Source organism: Rhinatrema bivittatum, chromosome 3 (genome assembly GCF_901001135.1).
Source record: "Rhinatrema bivittatum chromosome 3, aRhiBiv1.1, whole genome shotgun sequence".
Taxonomy (NCBI): domain Eukaryota; kingdom Metazoa; phylum Chordata; class Amphibia; order Gymnophiona; family Rhinatrematidae; genus Rhinatrema; species Rhinatrema bivittatum.
In genome coordinates, this window is record NC_042617.1 from 169,144,562 (window position 1) to 169,170,923 (window position 26,362).

The window sequence follows — 26,362 nt, forward strand, 5'->3', positions numbered from 1 at the left end:
TAAAATTCTTCTAGTTTTTTGTTTCTTTGAACCCTAATTGACTTGGCAATGTGCCACAAAATGCACCATTTCCAGTTAGATAGTAAATTGCATTTCCCATGCCAATCTACGTGCCTTGAGGAAACTTGCAAGGCTGCAATGTGGAGTTCGGTCCACATTTTCACATCATATTGTCTAGATATAGTATTCCATCAGGATAGTAGGACTGGACAGTCCATTTCCCTTTTTGAGGGGTGGAACCTAACTCCCTCCCTCATAGGGCTCATTTTTCTAGTTTCAAGTTGACACCTTATCATTGTTCTTAAACAAAAAGGGATACCCTCAATAAAAACTGGTTTTTGCTCAGTGATGATTTTCTTCCCTTTTCTGTTAGTCATCTCTTAGCTAGTGAGGCCCATTTCTATGATATGATGACCCTGCGTGTCTTCAAAGAAAGCAGTTTCTTATCTGTAAGGGTATGTTCTGAAGACAGTCCAACAGTCACAAAAAACCCTTCTCCTTCGCTTCAGAATTGTTTTCTCATTTTTGTAATCCTGACTGTATGGAAACTGAGAGCAGCTACATGGCCACTGCACTATAGGAGCTCCCAGGCATATGCAATAAAGTCATTTAGGGGCAATTTTCAAACAGCCCACCTTGTAATCTTTTTCAAAGAGAAAATATGCATGTACTTTCTCTTTGAGAATTGTTCATGGCTACAAAGGACCCACATACTTTGCATCTACTTTTTCTGCAGTCTGAATTTTACTGGCAAACATTCAGATTTGAAAATCTTATCTACACATGTTTTTCTAATCATGTCCTAAATGTGCCTCTGGCAGAGCCTCCCTTCAGTTCAGCTAAGTGTGCATACTATGGACATCCACATGTACGGGTACTTTTATCCAGATTCAGTGAGGGCAAATTCCAGACAGCCAGTTTACTTGTGTAAAAATACTATTTATCCGGGTAAATAGCACTGAAAATTGTCCTTGTAGAGGTCAATAATCAAAGCACCCACAGGGTTTGCAAGCTAATTTTCAAAGGGAAATGCGCTGTGGACTTTCCTTTTGGAAATTCTAGTAGCTTTGGGAAAGTAGGTACCTTGTACTCATGTCCTTTTGCACATGCTTTGAAGCAAGTGCAAGAGTACATGTGGGTTTGTCAAAATGAAATCCCCCATGTGTACTCTTCCTTCCTCAGCCTAATCCTTCTTCCTTTTTACCCCTAGTAAGGTGGAGGAGGGGGCATGGATTTATCAAACAACCCATTTCTATGTATAAAATACTGTTTTACCTGTAGGAATGGATCTGAAAATTGATTTCTTAGAAGTCCGTTTTCAAAAGGTTTAGGCACCCAACTTAAGCACTTAATGTTCCCCTTACAAAATTGACTAGTGCTTAAATTTAAGTACTTAAAAGTGGGCAGGGCCAAGGCAGGGAAAAGTTAGGGACTCTGTGCAAATTTCTAGCACTAGGCACCTTAATTTAAGCACCTACATTTAGGCAAGAGAATAGCAGGACTAAAATTAGGTGCTTCATTTATCAGAGTCTAAGATTAATTTTCATCCTAAAATTCAGATGCATAATTTCAGCTGAAATTTTACCAAACTTTATTAAAACTTAGGCACCTAGGTCATGTGCTCAACTTCCTTTGAAAATTGACCTGCATGTGTTTAATAGAAAGCTCTGCAGATTTTTTTTTCATTCTGTCATGCAGTGTCCAATGAACAACTTATGTAACTGATGAACTGCTATCTTCTGAGGACACCTAAGCAATCTTGCTATTCTGCATGTGAATTATTAGTTTATAAACTGTTATGTAACTTTTCCAGTGACTGAATCATTTTAAATCTTTCTCTCAAGAATGACAGATGGATACTCAGGAAGTGACTTGACAGCATTAGCAAAAGATGCAGCACTTGGTCCAATTCGAGGTAGGTATTACCCTTTTGAATCATTACTGTTTTGATCAGTTTTTCTTTGTGCATAAGAATAAACCACAGTGAATTCAAATTAGGATGAATGTTTCAATAAATGAAATCCAATTGTTAAAACCTTTGGGGCAGATTTTAGAAACAGCGCACGTGGGGTATATTTGTGCGCGCTACTCAGCACGCACAAATGTACACCCAATTTTATAACATGTGCGCGCTACTGCGCACATTTTATAAAATTTAGAGGAGCCCCGATGGCTTTCCCCGTTCTCTCCAAGGCCAAAATCGGAGCGGCCTCGGAGGGAACTTTCTTTCCGCTCCCCCACCCTCCACCTTCTCCTATCTAACCCACCCCCCCAGCCTTACCTAAATCCCCCCTACCTTTTTTTCGCGATTTATGCCTGTCGTCCAGCTGACAACACACCATCCCCCGACACGGCAGCTGTGACTGAGACCTCGGTCCCGCCCCTGGAACGGCGCCACGGCCCCGCCCCTTTTTCAAAGCCCCGGGGACATACGCGCGTCCCAGGGCTTGCACATGTCGCCGAGCCTATGCAAAATAGGCTCGGCGCATGCAGGAGCAGGTTTTCGGGGTTAAGCGCGTAACCCTTTGAAAATCTGCCCCTTTGTGTATAACAATTACTACAGACCTTGTAAACTTTTATCTAGAGCTCATCATATTCTTAATTTGTCTTAACAGAACTCAAACCAGAACAGGTGAAGAACATGTCTGCTAGTGAGGTATGAATTAACTTGGAGTAGTTATGCAGTATTGAATTTTTTATTCACCCTATTCACCAATTACATAAGTACAAAAACTATAGAAAATGCCACTTTGAGTTTCAGTTTCTCTGTAAGAGGAACGGTTTCATGTGACAATACAGGGATTGTTGTAGAGTGTGGAACTAGAAGACAAATATGTCTGTAGAATGGAGAAATTCTGATTACATGATGGGTATAACAGCAAATGCAAATATTCAGTAAGGTAACCTGGGTTGGTCTTTATTAGCCCTCTCATCTAAGTTTGCCCATGTATAGAGTATAATCAGAGTACTGGTCAAATAGGGCTGTCAATCAAAGTGCACTATCTAGCTGACCAAAGATAATCCTGGAAAAGAATTCCATGAATTTTACACAAAGTTCAACTGAAAAGAAAAACTGTGCACATATATTGGACAATTAAGGGTGAATTTTAAAAGCCCAGTACATACCAAAGCCAAGAGATACGTGCAGAGGTTGGGACGGCGCACACTGCATGGATTTTAAAAGGCACCTGCCTACACGCATATCTCTTGGTATGCACACAACATTTTTTGTTTTGTTTTGTTTTTTTACGAAAAAGTGACGGGGTGTGTTTGGGTGGGATTTATGAATGAAACCAGCCTATGAATACTTACGCACACAAGCGCACCAGGGTCCCCTACTGCGTAACTTTACTTCTGCTATGGATGGTGTGTAAGTCCTAAAGCAAAAAAAACTAAGCTAGTCAGTGAGGTTTTAAGGGTAGGGGCTAACTGTAAAAGGGAGGCTAATTATTGGGGGGGGAGGGGAGGAAGAGGAAGTCCTATCCTTTACCTGTGCAAATTGGGCAAACTAATTGCATTGGTGGGCATGTCTACTAAAATCCCACCATTTATGCAGTAGAGGCAGCATTTGTATGCACATGCACGTGCGTCATATAAAATTGTGAGCATATGTACATGTGTACAGCTTATTTTATACCATGCGTGCATATATGCGCATATGTTAGAAAATGGCGCTAGCAAGCGTACGTGTGAGCCCGCGCGACTGTTTAAAAGGTACCATCTCTGTAACAAACACAAAAGGGCATTGAATAAGCTCAAGTTTGAAATTTATGAGCTGTAATAATCAGTCATTTAAAAAAATATAACTAAAGTGGAGAGTATTTCACATATATCTCATGCTTGGATCAGAAATGTTTGAACAGCATTAAGATTGTAACTCTTAAGAAATTTCCTTTGAAAATTAAATATCAGTCAAGTTTGTATGTGGATATTGTTGACCAGGCAGGAGAAATGAGAGAGGAGCGTACTTTTTAAAAAGGAGCTAGGATGCAATCATAAGGAGAAAGCGAAAATCACAAAATATATAATGAGAATCATTCTTTGCCACTGATCTGCCACAATCTTCATTCTCTTACTCTACAAATTTCAGATTCCTCTTCAGCCAGCTAGACCAGTGCAGATGGGTTATGCCCACCTACCAGCAGACAGATTTAACAGTTTTGGTGATATCACCCCCTCGTGCTCCTGTGCTGATTTCAGCCTACTAGTATTCTCTGTCTCCAGTGGATGATAGGTGAGCATCCCATGCTGTGAACTGAGGCCTGATTAGGCTGGATAAAAAGGACTCTAATTTGAAGGACAGTGCCCGAGGTGAACGATTGTACTTTCCCCCACCTCTACAACATCCCCCCTCAGTTGAGCATTGCTGTAAGCCAGTGGGGTTCTAGTTTGGCCTGGAATGGGCTTCAGTCTAGGTCTGTACTTGGCATGTCTGCTCCCCCACCCCTGTCCGCCTCCCCCCTCCCAGATTGGCTCCCTTCATAGGGATTTTTTTTCCTCCCTACAAGAGGCACTTAAAAAACCAAACACAAAGTTCCTTTCCCTGTCTGTCACTTAAAGTTTTAAAAAATTGATCTTGAAATGAGAGAAAAGCCATAATCCCAGGACAAGCAGGATGCTAGTCCTCACATATGGGTGACGTCACTGACGGAGCCCTAGTGCAGGAAATCTTTCTGTCAAGTTTTCTAGAAACTTTTGACTGGCCCTGTGAGGACACTGAGCATGCCCAGCATGCCATGATATTCTCTGCCACAGCGGTCTCACTCTAGTCTTCATTTTTCCACGCTGCTGTAAGCATCGCGGAGATAGGAGCCTGTGAGTTTTTTTACTCACGTCTGACTGAAAAAGTCATTTTTTCTTCGAAATTTCTCCCATACGGGATCTCACTCTCACTTTTCTCACCGGACGGGGAGAAATTGATAGCGTTTTTACCTCTGTAAAGATGTTTATTTTTGTCTCACAAATTTTCTGTTTTCATCGACGGCTGTCGATTCTGACATGGCTTCGGGTTTTAAAAAATGCCCGATATGTAATCGGACCATGTCAGTTACATCCCACACCTAGAGTGTGTTGTCTGGGTGAAAAACATAATATTTCATCCTGTCAACAATGTCAGGAAATGACTCCGAAGGGAAGGAAACTTAGGCAAGAAAAAATGCAACATCTTTTTCACCTACAACTTATTCCTTCACCTTCGAATTCAACAAAATCATCCCCAGCAGGAGTTATAAAAAGAATCCTGCTGAAGAAACGTCGACTAGAAGGATCTAGGGATCAAGCATCACCGACACCGTCGACGACATCGATGAGGTCAGTAACTGAAATAAGACCGAAGCATAAACATCGATATCGCCATGCCCCGACACCACTGTTAGCTCCCTCCCTGGGGGAACAGAGTGCAAAGCAGCAAAAACATAAGGATACACCCCTGCCATCCGGGCCTACTTCGGTACAACCTGCACAACCATCACAGGAGACATAGTCTCCCCCTCCACCGATACCAGCCGTTCCACCGATTCCTCAGGACTTGTCGACACTCATCAAGGAAGCAGTAATGCAAGCCCTAAAGGACCAACTTCCGGCGACCATGCCGATGCCGGCGATATCGCTGATGCCGGTGACGTCTCCTACACCTGTGACATCACCGATGCCAGTAACCTTACCGATGACTATGGCAGTATAGATACCGGTGACATCACCGATGCCGGGATCATTCCCGATGCTGGGGGAACCCCGATGCCAGTGACATCGATTCCACTACTGACCTCTGTCGATTCCAACGTCAATGCCTTCTGTCTTGTCAGACACTACCCCGATGTCGATGGCTTCATCGGTTCCAGCACTGATGCCCATCTTCACCATTGCACCTACACAGGAAAAGAAGGGAAAAACATTGGTGACTACAAGGAAATAATTGAAGACACCTATACCTTCGATGCTGAAGCCTTTACCAACGGTGCCAATTCTTCCTGGGGCTCCAGGATTCACAGAATCAGTACTGCATAATATTCTTATGAGAAGATATCAGAATTTATTGGATTCCCTACCATCTAATCCAAGAGAGGATAATCCTGAGGATCCTTTACCAGGACCTTCTGGCCTTCCTCCCCCACCTAGGACTTCGGCACCTCCACAACAAACTCCAGAGTATGATACTTGGAGTGATACTGCTTCAGACACATCATCAGAAGGTTTTATGTCTGATCCATCACCACCACATCCCAGAAAGCAATCTCCTCCAGAGGATTTCATTTTCACTACTTTTGTACAGGAGATGGCGGACTCCATCCCCTTCAAATTAGAGGCGGAGCAAGACATTAGGCAACAAACCTTGGAGGTACTCCAGTTTGTCAACCCTCCAAAACAGATAGTTGCCATTCCAATACATGATGTTCTCTTACAACTACAACACCATCTGTGGGAACATCCCTGCTCTGTCCCAGCAGTAAATAAAAGAATGGATAGTACCTACCTAGTACAATCCACTCCTGGATACCAGAAGTCACAACTTCCTCACCACTCAGTGGTCGTGGAATCAGCACAGAAGAGGTCAAGGAGAACAAGAATACATTCATCAAACCCCCCAGGTAAAGACCATAGATTTCTGGACTCCCTGGGTCGTAAAGTGTTTCAAGGGGCCATGTTGAACTCTAGGATTTCCTCCTATCAGCTCTACAAGACCCAGTATCAAAGGAATTTGTGGAAACAAATTCAAGAATTTGTCCCATCTCTACCTACTCAATACCAAGAAACTGCCCAGGCCATCATCCACAAAGGTCTGGAGGCCGGAAAACATGAAGTCCGGGCGGCCTATGACGCCTACGAAACAGCTTCAAGGGAGGCTGCATCAGTGCCAGAAGATGGGCCTGGTTTAAGGCCTCAGACCTTAGACCAGAGGGTCAGGATAAATTAGTGGATATCCCCTGCCTGGGAGACAACCTTTTCAGATCTAAAGTCCAAGATGCTGTGTCTCAGCTAAAAGAACACATGGAAACACTGAGACAACTTTCTTCCCTCCCACAGTATCCCCCTACACACACTGGGCGTAGGCCTCAAAGAAAGGACACCAGAAGGCCTTTTTACCAGCAGCGGAGGTATTACCCTCCTGCATCTCGACCCAGGCCTTCTAGAACACAACAAAGGCCGCAACCAAGATAGCAGAGGGCAGCTAGACCCCAACCTGCTCCACAGACAGGACCGGCTGCTGGCTTTTGAAGTCACATCCAGAGAACTCAGCCTTTTCTCAAATCGTCAGCCAGTGGGAGGTCGGATATCCAAATTCTACACCAATTGCATACCAATAACAGACCAATGGGTCCTATCAATAATATCTAGAGGATACCAACTCAATTTCCTCTCAGTTCCCACAGATTTTCCACCAAGTCAACTTCACCTCAGCGACAATCACATGCTTCAATTACAAGTAGAATTATCCACCCTTCTGAAAGCCAGAAGAAAACCGGAGACCTACGTCCCATCCTAGACCTCAGAAATCTCAACAAGTTTCTGAAGAAAGAAAAGTTCAGGATGGTTTCTCTAGGCACCTTGCTTCCACTTCTTCAAAAAGGAGACTGGCTTTGTTGTCTGGATCTTCAAGACGCTTACGCTCACATTCTAATATTCCCTCCTCATCGCAAGTACCTGCGATTCATAGTGGGTCAACAACATTTCCAATACAGAGTACTGCCATTCGGCCTTGCCTCAGCTCCCAGAGTATTCACCAAATGTTTGGCAGTAATAGCAGCACACTTGCACAAACAAGGTGTCCATGTGTTTCCATACCTAGACGACTGGCTCATCAGAAGCCAATCTCTACAAGGAGCTCTCGCTTCTCTCAATCAAACAATTACTGTACTCCATCCGATGGGATTTCTCATCAATTACCAAAAATCCCATTTTACTCCATCTCACCTACTTCAATTCATAGGAGCAGAATTGAACACTATCCTCTCAAGGGCTTTTCTACCCGAGGATCGAGCAAACACAATTTCCCTTTTGGCAAACTCATTTTACTCAAAGAAACAAGCAACAGCTCATCAGTTTCTAACCTTACTAGGCCACATGGCCTCCACAGTTCAAGTCACTCCTATGGCACAACTTGCCATGAGAGTCACCCAAAGGACTTTACGATCTCAATGGATACAAGCCATTCAGCCACTGCATTCTCCAATTCAAGTCACCCACCAGCTACGTTCATCTCTACTATGGTGGGCAAACAAGGACAACTTGCGCAAGGGCCTACCCTTCCAACAACCAGTCCCACAGATAACTTTAACTACAGATGCATCCATCTTGGGTTGGGGAGCTCACATAGACACTCTCCAAACCCAGGGTACTTGGACAAACTTGAAGCAACATTTCAAATCAATTTCCTAGAGCTTCGAGCTATATGATATGCGCTGCATGCGTTCAAGGACTGCCTTTCACACAAGACTGTTCTAATCCAAACGGACAACACAGTAGCCATGTGGTACATCAACAAACAGGGAGGTACGGGATCGTATCTCCTTTGTCAAGAAGCTGCACAGATTTGGGCCTGGGCCCTAACACACTCAATGTTTCTCCGGGCCACTTATCTGGCAGGCATTCACAATGTAGTGGCGGACCGACTCAGTCGTCAGTTCCAACCACACGAATGGTCCCTGGATCCCATAGTAGTGAGCAGGGTATTTCAACGTTGGGGTCAACTGACAATAGATCTCTTTGCGTCACATCTGAAAAACAAAGTAGACAAATTCTGTTCTCTACACAAACAGAAGAACCAACCAGCCAAGGACGCATTTGCTCGCCCTTGGAACTCAGGCCTTCTATACACATATCCTCCAGTACCGCTCATAACCAAAACTCTAATGAAGCTACAACAGGACAAGGGGACCATGATACTCGTAGCCCCATATTGGCCTCGACAAGTATGGTTTCCCACACTTCTAGACCTCTCAGTCAGGGATCCCATTCGCCTGGGAGTAGCTCCCACTCTCATATCTCAGGATCAGGGTCAGTTGCGCCATCCCAACCTTCAATCCCTTTCCCTGACAGCATGGATGTTGAAAGCTTAATCTTACAATAGATGAAAGATTGAGTGGTTGTAGCTCAAGTGCTTCTAGCTTCATGTAAACCTTCCACACGAAAGACCTATTCTTCTAAATGGAAGAGATTTACTTTGTGGTGCAGGCAAAGGAATATTAATCCTTTCTCCTGCCCCACAGCTTCTCTACTTGACTACTTATGTCATCTTTCAGAATCTGGCCTCCAGACTTCATCAGTAAGGGTACATTTAAGTGCAATCTCAGCGTATCATAACAAGGTAGGAGATGCACCAATATCCATACAACCCCTTGTCAGTAGGTTTATGAGAGGCTTAACTCATTTTAAACCACCAATTCGGCCTCCAGTCACAGAATGGGACCTGAATCTGGTTTTAACAAGACTCATGCGTTCTCCTTTCGAACCCATAGATTCCTGTGATCTTAAATTTCTCACATGGAAGACTATCTTCCTCATAGCCATTACATCAGCTAGAAGGGTTAGTGAGTTACAAGCACTTGTCACGTACTCACCCTATACAAAATTCCTACATGACAGAGTGGTTCTCCGTACACATCCAAAATTCCTTCCCAAGATAGTTAACGGAATTCCACTTGAACCAATCCATAGTTTTACCCATATTCTTTCCAAGGCCTCATTCTCACCAAGGGGAATGGGCCTTACATACCTTGGACTGTAAACGTGCACTATCCTTTTACTTAAAATGCACTGCAGTTCACAGGGCATCCAATCAACTTTTTGTATCTTATGATCCAAACAAACCGGGGAAAGCAGTGGGTAAACATACTCTATCCAATTGGTAACAGATTGCATACAGTTTTGCTATGAAAAAGCAGGCCTTCCTCTCCAAGGGCGAGTAAAGGCACATTCAGTAAGAGCAATGTCAACCTCAGTAGCACATTATCGTTCAGTGCCAATCCTTGACATATGTAAAGCAGCAACATGGAGTTCTCTTCACACATTTGCAGCTCATTACTGTTTGGACAAAGAAGGACTACAAGATTCTGCCTATGGACAATCTCTCTTAAAGAACTTGTTTCCAGTTTAATCCCAACTCCTTCTACATCCAACCTGCTGTGATCTTCGGCTGACTCATTTCACCAGCAATACTTCACTGTTGCTTAACTACAAAATGACTCAGCCTCTAGCTTTCTAATCACCCATATGTGAGGACTAGCATCCTGCTTGTCCTTGGATAAAGCAAAATTGTTTACCTTGTAATAGGTGTTATCCCAGGACAACAGGATGTAGTCCTCACGAAACCCACCCGCCACCCCGCGGAGTTGGGTATGTTCCATTTATTATTTTATTTTTTACTAAAGCTTATTACTATACACGAGACTAGAGTGAGACCCCTGTGGCAGAGAATATCATGGCATGCTGGGCATGCTCAGTGCCCTCACAGTTCCAGTCAAAAGTTTCTAGAAACTTTGACAGAAAGATTTCCCGCACTAGGGCTCAGTCAGTGACGTCACCCATATGTGAGGACTAAATCCTGCTGTCCTGGGATAACACCTATTACAAGGTAAGCAATTTTGCTTTCTCTAAAAAGTGAATACCAGTGTACTGGTGCAGGGTAAACATGGCAGAAGAAAGCCATGCTATGTGGTGGCTGCAGGGTCCAGCAGCATGAGGCAGGAGGAATTTCTAAGCTGTGCCGGATTTGTCAGGAGGGAAGTGGAATTAATCAAAGCAGTGATTCCGCAGCTCCAGGAGGATACTGCATTGGCAGGACTGACCATGCACACAGTTCCCACTGGCAGTTTGCTTGCTGCTGCAGGAATGGTGACCATCTTTGAAGCTTAGCAAAGGGAGAAGGAACTTGAGCCTCCAACTATCAGCCATGCGATGCCAAGCTGACTTGCCTTTTATGGAAGAAACTATGGCTTCTGCTGTTAAAGACACAGCACCTCCCTCTTCTAGTTTTGAAACTTCTTCTCCTGCTTGGGCTTCTGTATCAAATGAGTTTTTGAAATATTTGCACCAGAGTTTGGACCTGTGATCCACTCAGCTATTTATCTTCCTCTAGGAGTTTCAGAAGAGGCTCAGAAAGGATGAAGGAATGGATGATGATAAATCATGCAAATTAGATGATTCCCTCGATGCATTTAATGTCCTGAGGGATGGCATCAGTGAAGAGCAGTAAAAGGAAAGAATTTTCCTCAGAAAGAGAAGATGGCTCTTCTATGGTTCATCTTTTTTCCCTTCTTTAGTTTCTCAGTCTCTGAAGGTGCTTAATATTGCAGAAAATGAGGAGGACATTTTCAATTTCAGACCCTACCATTCGAATTCGCCATAGCTCCAAGGATCTTTTCGAAGGTGGTGATAGTAGTGAAGGCAGTGCTGTGCAGGAAAGGAAATTACGTTCCCTCTTATCTAGACAATTGGCTGATTTGAGCAACGTAAGAAGGAGAGCATATGTTAGCCACCAGAAGGATGATCCAGTTGTTGCAGGAATTGGGGTAGGTGGTAAACTTTTCTAGAGCAGCTTATTACCCTCTCAGTTCCTGGAATATCTGGGACTTTGTTCAATACAAGGATGGACCGTGTCCATTTGTTGGCACACAGAGTTCAAAAATTGTATCAGCAGTTGCTTTCATTACCGTTATTCAGGAATCTGATGGTATGGAATTATCTTGAGCTTTTGGGTTCCATGGCAGCAGCTTTGAGTTCCATGGGCAAGAGTGCACATGAGTTCTCTTCAAAGGGCATTATGTTCCAGGTGGAATCCTCAGTAGTAGAATTACCCAATGAGACTCCTTGTGTCAGGGACTGAATTTGTAGTGGCAGCTTGATACCACCAGTTTGGAGATAGGAGTAAATCTTGAGTTGCTGACCTGTGTGATGGTAACAACAGATGTCAGTCCGTTAGGTTGGGGAGTACATTGTCTAGGTCAAGTTACTCGGGGAATGTAGATGGAAGAGGAAGTGAAATGGTCTATTAATTGTTTGGAAACCAGAGTAATTGAAATGGACTTTCTACACTTTGCCTTCCTTCTCAGAGGTCAGGCAGACAGGACTTTGTCCAGCATTGCAATCACAGTAGCGTATGTGAATCATGAAGAAAGCACCAAGAGTCCTCAGGTATCAGAAAAGATGAATCTGTTGACATGTTGGACAGAAAGAAACATAAAGGCTATTTCAGCATCTCAAGAGGCCAGGTTGGAAAATGTTTGGTCAGATTTTCTCAGTCACAGTATATTGGATCCTGGGGAGTGGCACTGTCCCAGGAAAGCATTCAATCAAATTGTTCATAGGTGGAAGAACCTCTGATGTATCTAATGGCTGACCAGTAAGAACGTGAAGGTGCACTGATTTTTCAGTCAGAAGAAGGGAAAGGGGTCAGCATGTCTGATGTGGTACGGGTCTCCTGCAGGAGATTTATGGAGTATGTCCAATCCAAAAAAAAAAAAAAAGAGCACCCAGCTCCTGCGGAGACTGACTCTGCAGCTATTAGTGTTGAAGGTGCTTTCAGGATTGAAAGAGGATGGCTCTGACTATATCAGCCACTTGAACACCAATAGCTGCAGGGTCAGTCTCCGCAGGAGCTGGGTGCTCTCCTTTTTTCGGAGGGGAGGTAATCCATAAGTCTCCTGCAGAAACCCATACCACAACAGAAAGCGAAGCCAGCTTGCTCCTGGAGTGGCGCGGCAGGGTGTTTTTCAGCCACTCCAGACGTGACGGGGGTGGCGACTTTGCTCAAGGAGGTCCTGCAGACCAACATGCTGGGAGTCCGATTTGTCATGCCAGGCCAGATACTATACTTGCAGTCCAGGTCGAGGGCTGCATGATTAATGTGTACGTCCTGATTGGAGACCCCGCCAGGTTAGTGTTCTTTCGCTAGTTATCAGCCCTATTTCAAACCTTGAATGCAACAGAGGAGGTGGTGCTTGGGGGGTGACTTTAATTGCACCTTCAAAAGCCTTAACTGGTAGTGGTTGATGGAATTGCGCCCCCTCCATCGCATGCTTGGGGAAGATGGTTGCCCGCTTCTCCCTGGCTGATGTCTGGCGGCTACATCACCCAACTGATTCCACTTCTGGCATCTGTATCCGGGTGTTGGAGGGATGAATCGGCCTCTCAGTTTGACTGGCTGTATGTCACGGGCTACATAATGTCATGGACCTTATCGAATGCCATTGAAGTGGCACCCTTCTTGGACCACCATCTGGTGTCCATGAGGTTCAGGCTTGACTCAGCCAGGCTTCGAGCCATCCTCTGGTATTTCAGCAACTCCTTACTCTGGAGGAGGAGGATATCAAGCGGCAATCGAAGAGTTCTGGGTAGAATGTGCGTCTTTGGGGTAGACTTTGCTTCATGAAGCTAGTGGTAGGATGTGGGGAAAATCCATCTCAAACAGCTATGCCAGGGGAGTTAACGGGGAGCGAAGTTGTGAGCTCAAGCACCTACAGGTGCAGATTTTGGAGCTGAAGGCAGAAGTATCTGTTGATATGGACCAAGCTCTGCAAAACGAGTGCATGGAGAAAAAGCGCATCTTCTATCACCTCAAGGAGTGGTGGGGGGAGGGGCCTTCATGAGGTCACGGATTCAGTTCCTTCGGGAAATGGTCTGCTGCTCCTGTTTCTTCATAAGATCATAAGAAATTGCCCTGCTGGGTCAGACCAAGGGTCCATCAAGCCCAGCATCCTGTTTCCAACAGAGGCCAAACCAGGCCACAAGAACCTGGCAAGTACCCAAACACCAAGAAGATCCCATGCTACTGATGCCAGTAATAGCAGAGGTCATTCCCTAAGTCAACTTGATTAATAGCAGTTAATGGACTTCTCCTCCAAGAACTTATCCAAACTTTTTTTTAAACCCAGCTACACTAACTGCACTAACCACATCCTCTGTCAACAAATTCCAGAGCTTAATTGTGCGTTGAATGAAAAAAGATTTTTCTCTGATTAGTCTTAAATGTGCTACTTGCTAACTTCATGGAGTGCCCCCTAATCCTTCTATTATTCGGAAGTGTAAATAACAGATTCACATCTACTCATTCAAAACCTCTCATGATTTTAAAGACCTCTATCATATCCCTCCTTCTGTGGGTTAGAGGAGAGGAAGGGTTCCTAGAAGCAGATCACCGCTCTGGCAGATGCTGATGGGGCATCCGGAGAGGATTAGAGCGAAGGTCAGGGACTTTTACTCGACCCTCTTTTTTCCAGAGCTGATCAACCCCCCAATGCCTGCAGGGTCTTATGGAAGGGGCTTCCTGCCATCAGTCAGGACAGCAGAGACGAGCTAGATAAGCCCTTGAGTCTGGCAGAACTCAGTGCGACCCTAAACTAGATGCCCTACAACAAAACGCTGGGTATCAATAGTCTGCTACTTTTTTGACCTACTGAGACCTGGTTTCCTGTGGGTCCTAGAGGAAGCCCTGGAGACCAGAGAGTTACTGCTGTCATGCCGCCATGCAGTATTGACACTGCTCCCCAAAAAGGGGATTTAAGCGACTTGTGGAACTGGCGACTGGTCTCGTTACTGTTCATGGATTATAAGCTCGTAGCCAAGGTGCTCTCACTGAGGCTCGAACCCATGCTCGAAGAAATGATCCACCCGAAGTAATTCTACACTGTCCTGGGCCGATCGATCTTTGATAACATCTTTTTAGTCAGGGATCTGATTTCATTTTTATTGTAAGAAGGCCCTGTCTGTAGCTTTTTTGTCTCTTGACCCAGAGAAGGCCTTTGACAGGGTGGATCACCATTATCTCATGCAGACTCTGCAAATGTTTGAGTTCGGGCCCCTTTTCGTGGGTCTTCTTTGCCTTCTGTACTTATCTGCAGAGTGCCTGGTAAAGGTTAATTGGTCCCTAACAGCACCCCTGGCATTCGAGAGAGGAGTATGTCAGGGCAATGGTATGCGCTGGCCATTGAACTCTTCCTATGCCTCGTGCGCAGGAAGCTTACTGGCCTGTTGCTGCAGGGGCCTGGACTTAGTGTCACCTTATCCACATATGCTGATGACGTGCTCCTCTGCATCCAAGATCCACTTGATCTAGAGAGGGTGCGAGCCTGCCAGCAGGTTTATTCGTCCATATCCTCCACTAAGATCAACTTGACTTCTCTATCAGGGGAAAGTCTGCAGGCCAGGGGCCCCTGCCAGGTTTCCATCCCCATTTCCCCGGACCTGAGTAATAGGCCCTGTTATCAGAGACCTCCCTCTCTCTGCCCTACCTGTTCCGTTTAGGAGTCTCAGCAGACTGCAGGAGATACCCGCAGTCAACTTTGAGACTGCAAAGAGGAGGGCCATCTACCACCACCTCGTGCACACGATCGACTACATTGCCCTGTCCTCCCAACCAGACACAGCATGGAGGCAGGCCATAGGAGGAGAAGCAGGGTCCTCGATGGAAGGCCTTCTATGCAGCACCCATCCCTAAACGCAGCGGTGATTTAGGAAAACGGAAAATGTCATAATGCCTCTATATCACTCCATGGTGAGACCACACCTTGAATACTGTGTATAATTCTGGTTGCCGCATCTCAAGAAAGATATAGTTGTGATGGAGAAGGTACAGAGAAGGGCAACCAAAATGATAAAGGGGATGGAACAGCTCCCCTATGAGGAAAGGCTGAAGAGGTTAGGGCTTTTCAGCTTGGAGAAGAGACGGCTGAGAGGGGATATCATAGAGGTCTTTAAGATCATGAGAGGTCTTGAACGAGTAGATGTGACTCGGTTATTTACATTTTCGAATAATAGAAGGACTAGGGGGCATTCCATGAAGTTAGCAAGTAGCACATTTAAGACTAATCGGAGAAAATTCATTTTCACTCAACGCACAATAAATCTCTGGAATTTGTTGCCAGAGGATATGGTTAGTGCAGTTAGTGTAGCTGGGTTCAAAAAAGGTTTGGATAAGTTCTTGGAAGAGAAGTCCATTAACTGCTATTAATCAAGTTTACTTAGGGAATAGCCACTGCTATTAATTGCATCAGTAGCATAGGATCTTCTAGGTGTTTGGGTAATTGCCAGGTTCTTGTGGCCTGGTTTGGCCTCTGTTGGAAACAGGATGCTGGGCTTGATGGACCAAGACTAGAGGTGATTTCAGGTGCTCCAGCAGTGTGCCCCCCCTCTTAAAGGCCAGGAGACAGTACCCCCTATCCTTTGGCTCTGTCCCTACCTAATCCCCTTCCTCTTTTTCCTACACAACTTGTTTCTAAAGTTTTGGATGTCTTTCTCGCCAACCAACTTTTAATTTCTGAGCAGAGCCCTGGCAGCATGCAGCTGAGTCCGCCTTGCCCAGCTACTCCTGACCTAAGCCAAGGTATCCATAGTTGGACCAGAGAGGCAAAAACCCAGCTGCATGTGAGACCTTGTTTAGGTTGCTGGTACGTTCGAGGCTGAAGGCAGAGCATTCCCATGCTGTTAACACCAACACTGTTAATAAATTTATGACTGACTGGGCTGTGAACAGTGTGCTCTGCCTTCCTCTCTCTTCCCCCCCCCCCCCCCCTCCAGCATACACTCAGCAATTAATCATCTAGGTCTCCTTGGAAACTACAATCCGTGATGATGAGCTAAAGGGCACTAAGTAGGAGCCATATAACAGGTTGAGCAGACCAAACTTTCAACCCTTATTTAACTCCCTCTTACCTTACCCATCCTACTTCCTTACTCATCCTACTTACCTTTCCTGTATGTTTTTAATTGGTTCCTCCATATAAAGACCTACAGGCCTCAGATATCCACTAACATCTTATGGATAATCTTTTTTACACTGTTGGACGTGTTTTTTCCTTCTCATTCCTGAGTGGACACCATTGGATGTGGGGCCATGGTAATACCTGGCCCTTCGTATTTTCTCGCTGGGATGGGCCACCTTTAGTGGTCTGCCCCAGCGTCCAACGGTTAAAATAGGTCTAACTAAGAGGCTGTGAGAGAGTGGAGGAGCCACCTGCAAAACTGGACTTTGTGTTCAGTCGGTAATTCTGACTGGATACTGCCCATAATGCCTGAAAACCTGGCTGTCCTGTCCAAAACCCAAATTGTAAGTGCTGCTCCATACAGTTTAGCCCAGTGCTTTCTGTTTTGGGTTGTAACTGCCATACCCTCATGCTTTCTATTCAAGGTTGCAACTGTCACTCTGTGCATGTTACCCCAATGCAGAAATGTTAATCCAAAATGTACCACAGATTACACCATTTCTTCATATTCATACTCTAGCCATTTGGAATCCTCTGTGTTTATCCCATACCCTTTTGAATTCTGTTACTTTTCTTGCTTCACCACCTCTTCCAGGAGAGCATTCTATGAAAAGGTATTTCAATGCACCCATTAGCATCTCTTTGAGTTACCTTAGTATCCTAGGGGGATATCTCATCGGGCCCCATGGCCTTGTCTATTTTCAGCTTTGGTAGTCACCCAAACACACACTTATACAAATGGAGGGGTATCTGCCCCACAACATTCTTTACTCTAGTCAACCAGCAGCAGTCCTCCTCCAAGGTTGTCTTTAGTGAACACCAAACTGAAGCATTTATTTAATATGGTTTTTTTTCCTCATCTTTCTACACTCATTGATCCTTGTCTCCTTTCAGTCTTACAATACTACCTCTGATCTTCTTTCTTTAATGTGTCTGAATGTTTTGTCAGCATTTTTACCTCTATAACAATCCTGTCTTCCATTTATGCCTTTACTATCCTTATTTCTTGTCTTGTCTTTCAACTTCACTAGATATTCATCCCTGTGTTCTACTTTTTGAGATTCTTTGCACTTTTTGAATGCTGGTCTTTGTGCCTTTATTTTTTCAGCCATCTCTTTGGAGAACTATACCAATTTCCTTTTCCTCTATTTACTATTATTTCATAAGTTGTGCCTTCATTACAGCTTCTTTCTGTTTGTCCACTTCACCCATCTTCATCCAATTTTCTAGCTCCTTTTCAAGCTACCTCACCATTTTACCAAAGTATTTTTGAAATCCAGGACTTAGGGCTAGATTTTAAAAGCCCTGCGTGAGTAAATCCTGCCGGATTTACGCGAGCAGGGCACTTGCGCGCCGGCGTGCCTATTTTGCATAGGCCGCAGGCACGCGCAAGTCCCGGGGCTTCGTAAAAGGGGCGGGAGGGGGCTTGTCCAGGGGCGTGGCGACAGTTCGAGGGCGGGCTGGGAGAGCGGTCCCGAGTCCCCCGGCACTGCGGCCTGTGCCGGAGAATGCCGAGGCGGCGCGTGCAACTTATGCCTGCTTCAAGCTGGCGTAACTTGCACAACAAAGGTGGGGGGGGGGGGTTTAGGTAGGGCTGGGGGATGGGTTAGATAGGGGAAGGGAGGGGAAGGTGGGGGGACGCGGAAGGAAAGTTCCCTCCGAGGCCGCTCCGATTTCGGCTATGCGCGTATCTTATAAAATCCGGCGTACTTTTGTTCGCGCGCGCGTACTTATTTAAGATCTACCTCAGCGAGTTTTGTGCGACATTTCTCTGCCTTGGCCGTTATATCAGTCACTGTGTGATAAGCACTGGTGCTTAGGTGTGCATTTACCTAGACATTAGAGATACTATCGCTATTTGTGAGTGACAGGTCCAGTATTGCCCCTCCCCTTTTGGGTTCCTTCATCATTTGTTTGAGCAGAGTTCCTTGAAGGACATCCACAGATTTTTACTTCTTACAGGTTCTGCAGGAGGGTTACGTCAATCCACATTTGAGAGATTAAAATCTCCAGTGATACTTCTCCCTCCCTTCCCACCTTTTGGACATCTTCAGCCAGATTACTGTTCAGCTCCTCTGCCTGAATTGGAGACCTGTAGACCATACCAATGTAAATGGAAGTGCCATAACATCTTTTAAAAATTGCCCACATCATAAGAAATTGCCGTGCTGGGTCAGACCAAGGGTCCATCAAACCCAGCATCCTGTTTCCAGTAGAGGCCAAACCAGGCCACAAGAACCTGGCAATTACCCAAACACCAAGAAGATCCCATGCTACTGATGCAATTAATAGCAGCGGCTATTCCCTAAGTAAACTTGATTAATAGCCGTTAATGGACTTCTCCAAGAACTTATCCAAACCTTTTTTGAACCCAGCTACAAATTCCAGAGCTTAATTCTGCATTGAGTGAAAAAGAATTTTCTCAGATTAGTCTTAAATGTGCTACTTGCTAACTTCATGGAATGCCCCCTAGTCCTTCTGTTATCCGAAAGTGTAAATAACCGATTCACATCTACTTGTTCAAGACCTCTCATTATTTTAAAGACCTGTATCATATCCCCCCTCAGCCATTTCTTCTCCAAGCTGAACAGCCCTAACCTCTTCAGCCTTTCCTCATAGGGGAGCTGTTCCATCCCCTTTATCATTTTGGTTGCCCTTCTCTGTACCTTCTCCATCACAACTATATCTTTCTTGAAATGCGGCAACCAGAATTATACACAGTATTCAAGTTGCGGTCTCACCATGGAGCGATATAGAGGCATTATGGCATTTTCTGTTCCTAATAATTCCTAACATTCTGTTTGCTTTTTTGACTGCTGCAGCAAACTGAGCTGACAATTTTAAAGTATTATCCACTATCATTCCTAGATCTTTTTCCTGGGTGGTAGCTCCTAATATGGAACCTAACATAGTGAAAATACAGCAAGGGTTATTTTTCCCTATATGCAACACCTTGCACTTGTCCACATTAAATTTCATCTGCCATTTGGATGCCCAATCTTCCAGTTTTGCAAGATCCTCCTGTAATATATCACAGTCCGCTTGTGATTTAACTACTCTGAATAATTTTGTATCATCTACAAATTTGATAACCTCACTTGTCGTATTCCTTTCCAGATCATTTATATATATATATTGAAAAGCACCAGTCCAAGTACAAATCCCTGAGGCACTCCACTGTTTACCCTTTTCTACTGAGAAAATTGACCATTTAATCCTACTCTCTGTTTCCTGTCTTTTAACCAGTTTGTAATCCACGAAAGGACATCGCCTCCTATCCCATGACTTTTTAGTTTTCTTAGAAGCCTCTCATGAGGGACTTTGTTAAATGCCTTCTGAAAATCCAAATACATTACATCTACCTGTTCACCTTTATCCACATGTTTATTAACCCCTTCAAAAAAATGAAGAAGATTTGTTAGGCAAGACTTCCCTTAGGTAAATCTATGTTGACTGTGTTCCATTAAACCATGTCTTTCTATATGCTCTACGATTTTGATCTTTAGAATATTTTCCACTATTTTTCCCAGCGCTGAAGTCAGGCTCACTGGTATGTAGTTATCTGGGTTGCCCCTGGTGCCCTTTTTAAATATTGGGGTTACATTGGCCACCCTCCAGTCTTCAGGTATAATGGATGATTTTAATGATAGGTTACACATTTTAACTAATAGATCAGAAATTTCATTTTTGAGTTCCTTCAGTATCCTAGGATGCATACCATCCGGTCCAGGTGATTTCTACTCTTTAGTTTGTCAGTCTGGCCTACTACATCTTCCCGGTTCACAGTGATTTGGTTCAGTTCGTCTGACTCATCACCCTTGAAAACCATCTCCAGCACAGGTATCTCCCCCAACATCCTTAATAGTAAACACGGAAGCAAAGAATTCATTTAGTCTTTCTGCAATGACCTTATCTCCTTTCCCCAGTTGCTTGGATATTATTTTTGACCTAAAGAGCTACCCCCTCATCCCTCTTTCTGTCTTCTCTATCCTTTCTCAACAGATTATAGTCTGAAAGGCCATATTTCATTCATGAGAATTGTGGAACCACATCTCTTTAATATCAACAATATCCTAACTCTGTTTCCACCATTATGGCCTGCAGATCTGAAACTTCAGTGCCCAAAATATGAGCATTTGTACTTATAGCTTTTCAGCTGTTCCCTTTGAATTGCTGCTTTTCCTGGTCTCCTTCTCTGCCCTTTTACTGATGTGTGGACTTCTCCACTTCCTTCATGTATTTGTCAGGGGCACCATTCCAGACCCTTAGGTTTCCATTTGCTATCTCTGTCTTCTAGTTTAAATGCCTGATGACATATGATAAGTCTTTTTTTAATTGTGATGATACAAGAGCACAAGTTCTTTGCTGTCTCTTCAGTCGCTTGCCAGATTTTTGCTTGCATTTTGTCTTTGAAATTTTTCTTTTCTCCCAGGACAAGCAGGATGGTAGTCCTCACATATGGGTGACAACATCAGATGGAGCCCTGTCACGGCATATTTTTGTCAAAGTTTCTAGAACTTTGACTGGCACACTGAGCATGCCCAGCATGCCACTAACCCTGTTGCCACACGGAGTCCCCCTTCAGTCTCTTTTCTTTCTGTGCAGCAAGTTGCCTCGCGGTTAGGAGCTCTGTGAGAAATTCCTCACAACTTTCCTCTCAGAAATATTTGAAGTTTACTTTCTTAAAATCACCCTCACTGGGGTTCCCCATCGCGCTCCGTTCTTTCCAACGCTATGTGTTTTCCCGTGCTTTGCTGTTGGTTCCCGGCGGTGTACCTCTCGGTACCCAATGGTCAGCGACCGTGCGCCTGCCATTTTTTCGGAATGGCAATCGGGTTTAGGAAAGCCCTGAGTGTCTAAGGGCCAACGGACCCACATAATGTTTGCATTTTGTGCTTAGGTCCCTCGCATGACATCCGTCGATGCCCCAGTTGCACACAAATGACCCCCAAAGGCCAGCATGCTCGACTGGACAAGATGGAGCATTTGTTTGCATCAAAACATTCTGCTCCGTTGACTGCAGCTCAAATGGCTTCGACCAGAGAGTGTCCATCGACCTTGGAGATGCCCCACCAGGATCATCATAGTATGGGTGACTATCCGTCACCAAAATCTTCGAAGGCATCGGCGTCATCATCCTCAGTGCCGGAGAAGGGACTGGACTGAGCACCGAGGGAAACATCGTCACCGGCACTAATGTGCATCTCCACCCAGTGCCGGCACCGATACCAATGCAGCATTGATTTCCACCAAGCCGCCTGTGAAGAGGGCCCGGGAAGAGGAGACCCCATCCTTCTCTGGACCCGGGACCCCGAGGCGTTCCCCACTGATATCTGTGCCGGGTACTGAGCCTCCACAGATTGCTGTGGAGCGTCCAATAACACCTAGCCTGCCTCCTACCCCAGGCGCAGTGCTATCCATGCCAGTCTTCAGGGAGGAATTGGATAGACTGGTCCAAGAGGCAGTGCTCAATGCCCTCCGGGGATTTAAGTCGCCACTGGCGACAGCCCTCATACCAGCTATGTTCGCACCACTCCTCGAGCGCCTGGACACCCTCATCGGTGCCCTGCCGACTCAGCCCGTGCCTTCGGACACGCTGGCATCGAGTCGACCATCGAGGCCTCCGCAGGTCCCGATTCCCATACCGGGTCCCTCGGAGGACAAAGAGAGGACTTCCGGCCCGATCCCGGCAAGGATCCACCCATGCTGGAGCCCGTTACAGGGCCATCAGGATTGTCTGTGCCTAAGCATGCCTCGACATCCATCGATGCCGCCTCGCCCTCTAGGCTCTGGCATCCTTCCACCCTCAGAAATACTGGCAGGTGAGGAAGAAACTCCCTATGATCCTTGGGAGGAGGCATCCTCGGATGAGTTGCTCTCAGCCTTCACCTCCGGAAGAAAGACGTCGATCTCCTGAAGACCTCTCCTTTGCTAACTTTGTCAAGGAGATGTCTGAAACTATCCCTTTTCATTGGTGACAGAGGATGCTGGAGGTCTTACAATTCGTAGACGCTCCAAAAGAGGTAATGGCAATACCAGTTCACGAAGGTTTGCTTGACCTCTTGCACCGCCTGTGGGACCATCCAGGTACTGTGCCTCCAGTCAATAGAAAGAATGATGCTACATACCTGGTCCAGCAAGTCCCAGGTTTCCAGAAAAGTCAATTGCCCCATCATTCTGTAGTGGTGTAATCAGCCCAAAAGAAAGTTAAGAGATCCCGTCCACACGCCGCTGCTCCTCCTGGTAAGGAACAGAAGGTACTGGATGCATTGGGATGCAGAGTCTTTCAAGGGTCTATGTTAATAGCGCGAATAGCTGCATACCAATTATACATGACACAATATAGCAGAAATCTCGGGAAGCAAGTCCAGGAATTCGCTGACACGTTACCTCAACAACATCAAGAAACCTTAACTTCCATCCTACAAAAAGGTTTGGAAGCAGATAAACAGGTGAGGGCTGCTTATGACTCTTTTGAAACAGCTTCCAGCGTCTCGACAGCAGGTATCAGTGCTAGACGCTGGCCCTGGCTTAAGGCCTCAGACCTATGCCTGGAAGTGCAGGATAAGCTTGGCAAATCTACCATGCACAGGTGAAAACCTGTTTGGAGACAAAATTCAAGACGCAGTGGCCCAGTTAAAGGACCGGATAATATAACAAAGTTTCCAGGTCGATTTTTTAATTTCAACACGCCGCATATATATGAGATTTCTATTAGAAAAATTATTTAGGACCACTACCGACTGGGTCTGTATGACAGTCAGACCCAAAATAGGAGAGGTTGCATTACTTTATTAATAATTGTATGACTTTTCAAAAAATATTGCCACGGGAAAGTAAATTCTCTGAAACTATAAGTTCAAACAAAGCCACAAAAAGCTCTTGTCTGGCAGTAAAATCTCACGCAGTCAATTGCAATACTTAGCTCAAACCGGGATATAAGATGAAGTCCCGACATGATCACGTTTCGGACCACCCAGGTCCTGCTTCAGGGGTCAAATCTTCCAAATCCTTCAATGTAGAGCCTCGAAAAATTGTTGATAAAATATTCCCAAACTGGCAAATAAACTGGCGTCTTTCACATTCTTTCGTTGGCGGTCCATCTTCGGATCCGCTAATTCAAAATGGCGAACATGCAGGGTATATATCCATTTCCTGCGGACATGACGTCAATGCAATGTCAATCAAATTTAGGAAGGGTAGCAAGTCTTCTATCAGGTCGTCTGTGTGGCGTAATGTCACTACTGTTCAATTCTCAGTAGAATCAACAAGGGATCTCCTAACGCACAAATCCTCTAAACAGGCATCTAAAATGCAAACCGCTATCGTTGTATAGCTCTAATTCAGGAGAAACCAAAAGGTTAGACAAAAAGACAAGTCCAGTAGAGTTCAGGAACTATATACAATCATGCAGTTCTTAATTTTAGAGAAGCCAAATATTCCATTGTGTGGGATACCATACATTAAAATACCAAAGAGAACAATAGACCAAAGGGAACTAACTTATGTTAAAGTGTACCAATTGATTTTCTCATTAAGTCCCCATGGATCTACTGTCTGTAGGGTAAAAATCCAATATTGTTCGCGTTGGTTGACACGTTGTTGAATATGCCCCCCCCCACCCCCCCCCACCCCCGTGTACCTGGATGTACTTTCTCAATAATGGACCACTTAAGGTCCACAAAATCATGCTTAGCTGACATACAATGCTGAACAAGGGGGGCTGTTAATTTGGACTTCTTGATACAGCTGCGATGTTCAATCAACCTTGTTCTCATCTTTCTTTTAGTACGTCCCACGTAAACAAGGTCACAAGGACATTGGATAATATATACCACACATTCAGTCTCACACAAAGTGATGGCCTCAAGCTTGATAGTAACATTTTGAGTGGGGGATGTCCATTGTTGACCTACTATTGTTTGTGTACACAAATCACACCTACCACAAGCTTGGTGCCCCCCTCCTTTTGAAATTGGAGGAGAGGAATCGAATACTGATTTGACCACTAAATCCCTGATATTTTGAGCACGAGAACGCAAATCTCGGTACAGTATCAAAAACTCGATGAAGTGTCAAAACATGCCAATGAGATTTAATAATCTGTACCACATCATGAGAATGTGCAGAAAATTTTAATACACATGTCACATCCTGAGTCGGCAGCGGTTGTTTATACTGAAGCAATAAATCTCTATTGGCATACAGTGCCCGTTTGAATGCTTTATTGATGACAGAACGCGGATAACCTTTCTGAGAAAATCTAATTTTCAAATCCAACGCCTGAAAACGATATTCTTCAATATTAGAGCAAATCCTGCGTAAACGCAAAAATTGGGACACAGGAAGACCGTCCTTTAATCTTCTGGGATGATAACTGGTGTATCTCAGAAAATGGTTCTTGTCTGTTTCTTTTCTGTACAGTGTAGTAACAATTCAGGACCCTTCTCGAACCAAGCTTATGTCCAAAAAAGAAACTCTAAATTGGTGGTAATGAGCTACAAATTGCAAGTGAGGATTTTGCTCATTTAACCAATGTAAAAACTTCTTCAGCTCTTCCTCAGGGGCGGACCAAATGCACAATACGTCATCTATATAACGCTTCCACAAAATGATTTTATTATACAACTGGGATGTGTATAAGAATGTTTCCTCAAAATGTGCCACATAAATGTTGGCAATGTCGGGGGCTACCGTAGCCCCCATCGGCACTCCGAGTCTGTAGAAAAAATTTGTCATCAAATTTAAAGAAATTTTTATACAATACCAATTCTAAAAGCTGCAGCAAAAAACCTGTAGGTACCCTATGAGGGCGTGGACGGGATCAAAAGATGTTCTTTAAAAGATCAAAGGCTTCTCCTTGAGGGATATTAGTATATAGAGAAGTGATGTCCAATGTCACAAACAAACATTGCTCAGGTAAATCAGGTAGCTCTTGAAGCAACCGCAGTGCATGAGATGTATCTTGAAGAAAGGAGGAGGCCTCTTTCACATATGGTTTTAGGAAAAAATCCCAAAAATCTGACAAGGGTTCTAAGATGGATCCTCTTCCTGCCACTATAGGGCGTCCCGGGGGGGAACTTAAATTTTTATGAATTTTTGGAAGAGTGTATAGAACCGGATGGACCGGATGGGTTCTCTTTAGTGCCCGCGCTTCACGGGCTAACAAAAAACCTGTACAGAGTCCTTCAGTTGTTATGTCTTGAATAGTATCTAGAAGTCCTTGGGTGGGATCTTCCTGTAATTCTTGATGATAATCCCGATCACCCAGCTGTCTATTAATCTCTGTAACATAGTGTGTGGTATTCTGTATGACAATAGCTCCGCCCTTATCAGCAGGTTTAACCACTACATTACGTTTCGTGCTGAGCTGTTTCAAGGCTAAATACTGATCATATGTCCATTCAGATGAAAAAGACTTTTTATCTGTCTTGCCAGAATTCTCTAATGTATTGATGTCCTTCAGTACTAACTGAATGAAAACAGCAATGGCAGGATCTATCGGTCCAGGGGGGAATCCAAGTGGACTTGGGCGAAATAATGGATTCTCCACAAGAATGAACTTGAGAATCTGCAAAAAACAATCTCAATTGTAACTGTCTGAAAAAACGGTATAATTCTATCCTAGTTTGAAAAGGATCATACTTACTACATGGCACAAAGGAGAG

At 44.6% G+C, this 26,362-nt stretch overlaps 1 protein-coding gene across 2 annotated transcripts in view; it reads left to right on the plus strand.

Annotated features, from left to right (window-relative positions):
• The window catches only part of SPAST (spastin), a 367,367-nt gene that overhangs the window by 309,424 nt on the left and 31,581 nt on the right, over positions 1-26,362 (plus strand). For both annotated transcript variants that reach the window (XM_029593916.1, XM_029593915.1), the window contains 2 exons: positions 1,845-1,915; positions 2,616-2,656. In XM_029593916.1, coding sequence (XP_029449776.1) covers positions 1,845-1,915; positions 2,616-2,656 — 112 coding nt within the window. The remainder of the gene's footprint in view (positions 1-1,844; positions 1,916-2,615; positions 2,657-26,362) is intronic.